This window comes from Helianthus annuus, chromosome 2 (assembly GCF_002127325.2).
Source record: "Helianthus annuus cultivar XRQ/B chromosome 2, HanXRQr2.0-SUNRISE, whole genome shotgun sequence".
NCBI lineage: Eukaryota > Viridiplantae > Streptophyta > Magnoliopsida > Asterales > Asteraceae > Helianthus > Helianthus annuus.
In genome coordinates this window covers 24357621-24367854 of record NC_035434.2, presented here as the reverse complement: position 1 = coordinate 24367854, position 10234 = coordinate 24357621, and the positions used below count along the sequence as shown (strand labels likewise).

General features: G+C 36.6%; 1 protein-coding gene across 2 annotated transcripts; it reads left to right on the top strand.

The window, feature by feature from the left end:
• Window positions 1–1594: 1594 nt before the first annotated feature.
• On the top strand, window positions 1595–7877 carry LOC110912878 (calmodulin-binding protein 60 A). Of its 2 annotated transcripts, XM_022157712.2 has the most exons (8): window positions 1595–1969; window positions 3173–3251; window positions 3334–3386; window positions 3580–4070; window positions 4530–4690; window positions 4772–4978; window positions 6420–7010; window positions 7534–7877. In XM_022157712.2, the coding sequence occupies exons 1-7, from the start codon at window positions 1842–1844 to the stop codon at window positions 6966–6968; spliced, it is 1668 nt and encodes a 555-aa protein (XP_022013404.1). In that variant the 5' UTR covers window positions 1595–1841; the 3' UTR covers window positions 6969–7010; window positions 7534–7877. The 2 variants fall into 2 exon arrangements, with proteins under 2 accessions (XP_022013404.1, XP_022013408.1); XM_022157716.2 differs by lacking the exon at window positions 1595–1969 and having other exon boundaries at window positions 3178–3255; window positions 7534–7864.
• The last annotated feature ends 2357 nt before the right edge of the window (window positions 7878–10234 follow it).

Genomic DNA, 10234 nt, shown 5'->3' with positions numbered 1-10234 from the left:
TTCATTCATGTCATCTAGTCTCGGGTTATATATTGTACAACAAAACTTGCTAATAGAGACATGTCTTCTAGGAACCATACTTGCATGCAAGAAGAAGAACATTTCTCTATGGTCATAATGGCTCAATACCTAATGCATAAGATACATAAATGAAATGAACCATATGAAATCAACACTAGCTAATAGTTTTCATATTTTGTTCAAAATGTGGTCTATGGAACACCATCTTCTAGTACTTTCAAGTTTCACCTAATGTTGTCTAGATCTCAATCTATAAGAATCAACAGGCTTCTTGGAGCTGTTCAAATAAGTCATTAATCTTAGGTAATGGGTACTTCTTTTTACCGGCTAATAGGTAATGGATACCTATTCTTGACAATCAACTTGTTTAATTCTCGATAATCAATGTACATTTTTATACTCACATACACAAATAAGATTGATGCACCCAAGGGGGAGTGCTAGGGTAAGTCTTGAGTTTTGGAAGAAGCGTGACAATATGGTGCTCGGGTAATTGCACCACAACTAGAAGAATGTCAATTCTAAATTCCACATACCTCTTGGGAGGCACACCTAGAAGTCCCCACAAAAAGATGCCTATGAACTCATTCACACACGAACCCAATTAGTATCTTTCCTTTTCTTAGTGTCTATCATAGAGTTTTTAAAATTCGGATAAACACTTGAGAAATACTTTTGTGTTTTCATTAATGAACATAAAGGAGTACTCCATATCCCCCATGTCGCCATCTCTATTATAGACCTCTTCGAGTGCAATGGACCGATATAACTTTTGTTGCATACAATGCTATCACTGTAACGAGATAGCCACCAATGTTGACCACAATGTCAAAATTTCCTTTCAACATTTGGATTAGATCAATGAGTAACCGGAGTCACTAGGAGTTTTAGCGGCTATCCTCACGATTGTGATTGTCATTGAAAAAGGGAACAAAAGTTTTAGATTTCACTTGATGTGCAAAACGATAACTTATTCCTTAAAGATTTCCATAGAATATCATTCAAGCACTTCATGGTCATAAAGCCTAACTGTGGGAACCAACAATATAAAACCTAAGTACAAGTTTTACAACACGACACTTTTCACTTATCTTGAACCCTTCATAGTGATGACATCAAAGACGGTGGTATTTGACGATAAGGGAATATCATCTTACCAAATATGGATTAGCTTCAATTCCTTACTCGTTAGGCTAATAAGTGAGATATGATAACTCAATAAACTATATAATTATTCACTATTTGGACTATTTGTTTTGGTTTAACCAAAACAAAAAAGTGATTGTTACGTCACTGCCACATAAGCAGAATGACTCATGTTCCCATCCCCTTTATGCTTGTTACTCGTGTCTCCCCCTCCACTTTGACGCCCCACCCCTATAACGCCCCCATGGGATGTTGTTTAATGCTTTCAATATGCTGACTAGGCCAGGACGTTAGCCCACCACACACGGTCTTATCGAAGATTTAACGAGTTTTAACCAAAAAAAAAAAGATGGAGAATATCTAGCCCATGCTATAAGATGCTACTCCCCCAATATTCTAGTCTAGGGCCCAAGTTTTGGCATATACCGTACATTGTCTATACGAATGTAGCCCTTACACTGTTTTGTACTGTATCTGAATTAATTATCAAAAATAGTTTCTGGTGTTTTGTCTTGTAATCTGACACCGCATGTTGGTCGTCCTTGTCGACTACTGTTCATCCTAATCGATTCTTTGTTTATTGATTTCTTCAAAGTGATCATCCACGAAGTTTCCATCTGTACTTCTTCCACCTCTCAACACAGTCACCATCAGTGGTGGTTCTAAATCTAATCATGTCGCAGAAACGGCAAAAGCAGGATGATACCGGTGTTTCATCGCAGGATGAACATGAACATGAACAGGAGGATAACTCGTCGTCATCGGATGCGGGTGCTCGTCGAAAACGGCCTTCTTTCAGAAAGTGAGTCTGATAAACCCTAGCTAGCTTTGTTGGATTTCTTTTTCTTGATTGATTCATTGATGTTTAGTTGTGTACTTCAGGAGATTACAAATAGTATTTGTATCGGGATTATCGAGGTTGTGTCTAAAGACATACCACTAACACACTAAACAGACACCACTTTTGTTGGTGATACCAGTGTACTAATATGTTAGACTGTACATCATCATCATACAGGCTATATAATATCTATACAGCTCGTATGATGTGGTCATCATCATACGGGCTATATAATATTCTATACAGCTCGTATGGTGTGGTGGACTGACACAAAAGTGACACTAACAAAGTAACACGGCCTATATGACCATTTCGCCATGTTATATGGCTCATATGAGGTGTCACCTAGTATGTATAACATCATTGGTGTATCTATATCAACACCTATTATGGTGTTTAAGTTTGTACTTTTGTTCTTGATGTTTATAGTGCTTTGCTGGAGTTGATGAAGATTTTTTACCATTCACAAACACCGCTGACACATTATCTAGATACCACTAACGTGTTATATGGCACGTATGACATCGTGAAAATGGTAATATGGGGCTGTTTAATATGTTAGACTGGTACATCATACGGGTCATAATGTTTTATTGAGGCTATGTGAGCTATAGTGTATGATGCAGTATACTGACATAAAAGCGACTGATGTGACTACTAGCAAAGTCATGCGGCCCAGATGACCATTTATGCCCTGTCATACGGCCCATAGGATGATGTTACCTGATGTATCATTAGTAGCACCCTCTATCAGTGTTTAAGTTCGTACTTTTAGTTCTTGATGTTTACAATGTTGTGCTGGAGGTGATGAAGTTTTATACCATTCACAAACACTACCAACACACATACAGACACCACTAACATGTCATACAGCCCGTATGATATGGGGAAAATGGTCTTACATGTTGTATAACGTGTTAGACTGGACATCATATGGGCCATAATGTTTTATACGGTTTGAGTTTGTGTCATCAAGTTACATGGCCTGTATGATGTGGTACACTGACACAAAAGTAACTGATGTTACCACTGACAAAACCATACGGCCTATATAGTATGATGAGGTCACGTGGTGTCCGTATAGCATCACTGGTGTATGTATAGACTATAGCAACAGCCGTTATCTATGTTTAAATTTGTACTTTTTGTTCTTGATGTTTACAGTGCTGTGTTGGAGGTGATGAAGTTTTGTACCATTCACAAGTATGTTGAGCCCGTTTTGGAGCCCTTGGTCCGAAGAGTAGTATGTAAAAGATGTCCTTCGTGTTAAACTTCGATTTCTGTAAATTTGTTATTTACTATTGTATGATAATATTGGTGTGCAGGTGAGAGAGGAAGTTGAAGTGGCACTGCAAAAACATATAGCTAACATGAAGTGGTAAGGTGGTCGATTTCGGCCCATTTGAGCGTGAATCAGTCCGTAAAATGTTATGTTGTATCTCTAACGGGTCAAACGATTTAATCAAGATATTAGCTTAAAAGGAAACCAATCATAAGTAGCCATAGCGCAATTTTACATGTTGGCTGGTGGGCCGACCCGTGTTTAGGACTAACACGTTATCTTCACACAGGGATAGTGAGGATGAGATGGAAACTACGCTACCAAGGAAGTTAAAGTTACAGTTCTTAACTGCTTTGTCTCTTCCAGTTTTTACTGGAACCCGTATCGAAGGAGAAGATTGCAATATACTTAAAGTAGCATTAATCGATTCACATACGGGCAAAACCATTTCCACCGGGATTGAATCATCATCAAAGGTGGAAATAGTGGTTCTTGAGGGAGACTTCGGTGATGACATAGGTGACAATTGGACGCTTGAAGAGTTTAATGCTAATATTGTTAAAGAAAGACGCGGGAAAAAACCTCTTATAAGTGGAAATTCATTGTTGAATTTAAAAGAAGGCGTTGGTCTCGTGGGTGAGCTTTGTTTTACCGACAATTCGAGCTGGACAAGGAGCCGTAAATTCAGGTTGGGAGCTCGGGTTTTGGATAATTTAGATGGAATTAGAGTTAGAGAAGCAATTTCAGAATCGTTTGTTGTTAGAGATCATCGTGGGGAACGTAAGTGTTTTTTTATATCTTATAAAGAATTTTAGTTTGACCCATTTACTTGGAGTCGATTTGGGTCACCCGGGTTGCAAGTTGATCCAAGTCTATTTTTACTTCTACATTGTTTTATTTGAAGATTTAGGTTAATATTGTAGTTGTACTATTGTTTTCTTAATGACACGTTAACTATTTTTAGTATGAAATTTTTAAAAAATAGACAGAAAATGTTTGCTGCTTGACCCAACCCGCCCATTTTGCCATCTCTAATATTTAACGTTTTGATATGTCATTTCCTGCACGCTTACTTATCAATTATGCAACGATAACAAAACTGCAAGATATTGTAAAGAAAACTATTATCAGTTGACTACATTATACGATAATGATCGATGAGAACTATATACCTTAATTGACGTTTTCTAATTATTTTAATAAAAAAAAAATTAATACGTGATTTTTATTGGTTTTTAGTATACAAGAAACACCACCCGCCTTATCTGTGTGATGAAGTATGGAGACTCGAAAAAATCAGCAAGGATGGAGCTTTTCATAAACGGTTGAACAAAGAAAATGTCAAAACGGTGAAAGATTTCTTAGTTCTTCTTTTCCTAGATCCTACAACGCTTCGACATGTAAGATATTGCATCTTTTTTGTACTATTTTGCTCATCAAGTTTTTTTAGTCATCCCTTTATTATGGATTGAGCACCGCAGATCCTGGGCCCCGGTATGTCTACAAAAATGTGGGAAGTTGTTGTGGAGCATGCCACAAGATGTGTGATAGATGACAACAAATTGTACTTGTATTGTCCTCAAGCTCATAAAAAAGACGGTGTTGTGTTTAATGTTGTGGGACAAGTTCTCGGTCTTCTTTCAGACTGCAAGTACATTGTTTCCAACAAGCTCCCAGAAACCGAAAAGGTTAGCTTCTCAGTTGGTTAACAATTTGCTAATAAACAAAAAGTGTCTTCGACCTTCTGTACTTATGACCCATTGGGGTTATGCCTTTAATGAGTCAAACGAGTAACCGGAAAAGGGAACGGGTCAAATGGGTCAAAACTCCAAAGTGTGTTTTGAGTAGGGGTGCCTACTCGCGAGCTACTCGAGATCGGCTCGAAAAAAAGCTCGAACGAGCCGAGCTTAAACGAGCTCGAGCTCGAGCCCGAGCCTAAAAACAAGCTCGTTTATTAATATATTACTAAACGAGCCCGAGCCCGAGCTTTGCTTATCGAGCTCGAGCCGGCTCGCGAGCCTAATCGAGCTTTCTGTTTGAATATTTTTTATTAATATATTAAGCATATATTTATATAATAATAGTTACCATTTATATAAATATAAAAAATAACTAATTTATATATATTATAATAGTTATAATTAATATAAATTAATTAATAAATACTAAACGAGTCGAGCCCGAGCCGAGCTCGAGCTTGAAAAATTACTTTCGAGCCGAGCTCGAGCTTCAGAAATAAAGTTCGAATCGAGCCGAGCTCGAGCTCGAGCTTCAATATGTTAAACGAGCTCGAGCTCGAGCTTCAATATGTTAAACGAGCTCGAGCTCGGGCTCGGCTCGGCTCGTTTGCACCCCTAGTTTTGAGTGTGTAGAACATTCTGAATAGTTTTATGAAAATTCAGATCTTTAAGCTTGGTTTTAAAAAGCGCGCCTTTTGCACCCCTAGTTTTGAGTGTGTAGAACATTCTGAATAGTTTTATGAAAATTCAGATCTTTAAGCTTGGTTTTAAAAAGCGCGCCCTAGGCGCGCCTAGGCGCAAGGCGCAACAAGGCGTAGGGCTTGGGGCTTTTTTGCTTCTCGCCTTGTGTAATTACAGGAAGCGACCAAAAAGCGCATTTTTTGATGTTTTTTTTGTGGGCTTTTTGGCCTGAGGCGCGCGCCTCATGTAACTTAGGAGTTTTACTGCATAAAAATGTTGTACCTTGGGTTTTTTGACTTGTACATGTAATTAAAATGGTATAAAAGCCTTACTTATAGCTATATTTTGGTTAAAGGAAGCTAAAAACCTATGGGATATGTATGGGATATATAAAAAAATTTATATAAACATCTTGCGCCTCGGGTACGAAAAGCCCACTGCTTTTGCACTTTGCGCTTCGCGCCTCAATTTTAGACCTCGTCGCCTTTGTGCGCCTCTCGCTTTTTAAAACCAAGTCTTTAAGTGAAACAGATACTTACAAGTGTAACCTAATTCTAAAAGAAAAAAGATTTAGGTGGTTTAAGGCAAAAAAATAATAATAATAAACACTATGGATGACTTCCAACCCGTCTGGCCCGTTAGTTAGTAAACGTGTTGAGTTTACCTTTCGAACATAATCAGTGAAGTAAACTTTAAATTGCATATCTAGGCCGAAGCGCAAAAAATGGTACTATACGCATTTCAGCACTTGGACAAAGTTCTTCACTATGACGATGAAGCTTCTCTAAGAAACAGTATTTGCTCTTTTACAAAAGACCTTTCCCCTTTACATACCCAAACGATGAACGAAAGCTTCGAAGGCAATAACGCAATCCCGAAAGGCCCGTTTGATTACCCACAGGTGAACCCAACGTCCCCGGATATTATCCGGTCCAGCTTGGGTGAATATGGCCCGGACCAAATGGGCTCCATAGATGTGAGATTTGATCAACCGATGGACTTTGAATGCCGAGTGGATAACACCTTGATTTGTGACCCAAGCTCATCAATGCATCTGCAGTATCTTGGTGGTGGTTCACCCGGCGAACTGCAATGTGCGGTTGACCGGTTTTTGTTTCCGTGTTCTGCCATGGTCAAAGCTCAGAGGAGATGGAAGATTGTGTCGAGTGTTGTAAAATGGTTCTCACTCATGTTAAAGATACAAAAGGGGGATGTATCGTCAAATGATCGGATGTTTGATCAAGATACTCGGTTCTAGAGCAGCAGAAGTTCAATCTGGATCCGTGTGTGTATATAGCAAGTAATTTTTCGACTCTGGCCTTTTAGTTTGATGAAAAATTTAGAAGTAATAAAGAAAAAATTATGATATAGACCAAAAGTAGAATGATGATTTTGGATTCGTGACTTCGTGTACGGAATGGGTTGATTCGGGCTATGTTTATTGGACAAATCATACAAGTTGAATGTCAAATGCCAAAGTGTATAAATGTTTAATCCAAATTCAGATTATGAGTGAAATAATATTGTTTTCTAATGTTATTTTGGCATATGTTAACTATTTATAAAAAAAAAAAAAACATAAATAATTTAGACAGAAAGCGTTTTGGGCTAACCAACCTGACTCATACTAAAGAATGGCCCGTTTTAACCCGTTACCAATACACTTTTTATTCTCGAAAAAATTGTTAATCAACTTCGCATGCAATATTATTTGATGGTGAGCTTGTAGCAAAAGCTCGTTACAAGGTGGTTGAGAAAACCGTCAACTGATTATATATTACCTGTTGCATAGAATAACATTGTTCATCATTTTGCTTTATAAGGTTGGATTTTGGCTCAAGCGATCCAGTGTTGGTCCACTCTGGTCAATGATTCGGAACACATGTAGATGGTGTTAAATTTACTGGAATCCTTAGCCAAATTCTAATCACCCGAAACACATAGGTCAATCTGAGCTCTTGATCTACTTCTTGTGATGAAGATGACACCGGTCAAAGACTATAAAACTTGGTGTCGCGAGGTGATACAGTTTTCATGTTGATAGTGGCAAAAGTTGTTTTATTTGTTATTCTTTTCATTTATGTTGCGATTGTTACTTCAGAAGTTCAAACTGCATGGTTCGGGATTGTTATAGTCGAATGATATCATTGGTTTTTCCATTGTGTCTTTTTCGGGGTTAACTTGCTTTCTTTTTCTACCGCAGAAGTGTTATAGAGTACGTTTTCCTACCGCAAATGCTTTAGTTAGCTTACCCATCAGCCGGCTCTGCTTTAGTTAGCTTACCCATCAGCCGGCTCTGCTTCTAATCTCACTCCTATATATACTTACTATACGTACACCATGGAAGTTGAACCTTTAACCAACACCGGGAGCGGAAATTTTCTTACACATTTTAATAGCAATGGGCTATAAGCCCTTTTGTGAATAAGTTTTTTATGTTAGTTCTACAATTTCTTATATAGGTAGGAATTTTGTGTGGGTTGGATAATAAGTTTTTTATGCTAGTTTTACAATTTCTGATATAGGTAGGTTTTTTGTGTGGGTTGATTCACACAAGAGAAAACAAAGCTTGAAATTTGTGTTTAAAAAAATGAGGGTTGAGTAATAAATTTGTATTTTATTACAGAAAGGAATCATTTTAAAACCTAATGATCAAAATAGATTGAAATCGATATTAGGGATTGTTTGACAACTTCTGAATGAATAAGTGTTGAATCATAAGAGGTCTGAGCTATTAAGTGCTGAACCAGTAAGAGATCTGGACCATTAAGAGTCAGTATAATGTTTAACCATTTAGAGTCAAATGTCTGACCAATTCAGATAAGAGGGCTTAACTATTCAGATTCAGTGTAATGCTTAACTATTTAGAGGCCAATGTTTGAACCATTCAGACATCTGCTTTAGAAACAAATGGTCTGAACCATTAAGTGCTGAACCAGTAAGAGGTCTGAACCATTAAGAGCTAAAACAAACAACCCTTTAGGCAGGGTCGGCCTATGGGCAATTACAAAAAGCCATCACTTTGGGCCCCAACTTATATGGCAGATTTAAGGAAAAATTATACATAGTTATTTGGGCTTGTGACTTGTGAATTTTTTTATGAAACTGGGCTCATGATGTAACTTGAAACTGGGCTCATTATTTGATTAAAAGAACCTGCTATACTTTATAGCCTATAGGAGATTTTTAGAATCTGTCTAATATCTTGCAATTTGACGAATTGTGATACTTGGAATTTGGATTTTTGATACTTGACATTTTGTTTTTGTGTCTGTTATAATCTATTTATAAATCTAACATCATTTAGACTTGCGTAACAATTTGTGATATAATTTGCTCCAATCAAATAGAAATTGTGATATAACTACTACACCTGGTTCGGGTAGGGTTGGGACCCGTTCCTACCCAAAAACCAGATATAATCGGTTCTTGCTTAAATACGTGTTTTTGAAGCAATTTAACCCTAATTACTTAAGTTTCCATGTTATATATATATAGGTGAAGGATAAAACGAAAACCCACTTGAGTTGAGAAAACTCAAAAAAACCTTTGTAAAAACCCCATGTAACATTTTTATTTTTTCTAAAAAAAATAGAGAATGTAACATACATATATTTGAACATTTTTATAAAAAAAAAAAAAAACAAAAAAACGCCGAGTAGTTTATTTTTTAAAAAATGTTAAAAATTTTATGTTACATAATATATATGTCCAACAAAATGTAACATACAAATTTTGAACATTAAAAAAAAACTAGTATGCGCTTTTAACTTTTTTTTTATAAAAATGTTAAAATGCATTTATGTTACATTCCCTGTTTTTTAGAAAAAATAAAAATGTTACATAGGGTTTTTTCTTGAGTTTTCTCAACTCAAGTGAGTTTTCGTTTTATCCTTCACCTATATATATATATAACAAACATAACATTAATGAAATTTAAAAAACTATCTATTTATTTATTCATAATGTTGAAAAAAAAAACATAAAAAAGATTTATTTCATTACATCTTTATCTATTAAGAGCCGCTGCATCTTCGGAGACTTCTTCGTTGGATATGCCCAAAGAAAGTCCTTCAACTTCTTAATTGAGTACCCTTGCTTCTAGTATTATTTCACCTTCGAGGTTTGTCTTGTACATGATCCACTGCATCCAAATGATATTTTAGGCAAATGCATGTCTCTATCGATTCGGGGGAGAGCCTTGTTCTTCGTAAGACTGGCAAATCGTGTCTTAACAGGTTTAACAGGTTTCTGACGGCGCGCACAACATAAGTTTCAAACATGATTACGACTCATTTAACTACTTTCTACCTCATGTTTATAAAACAGTTTTATGTTTTATGTACAAAGATGAATAAATGATAAATCCTAACATTGTAATTTTAATTATTTTAAAATTAAAAAAGTCAAAGGGTGTATTTTTCAGTCAAACAGGTCTAATCGTGTCTTAACAGGTACCCAATTGCCAGCCCTAGTTCTTCGTATCGACAATACCCTGCCACTAAGAGAAAAAGCGGACTCCGA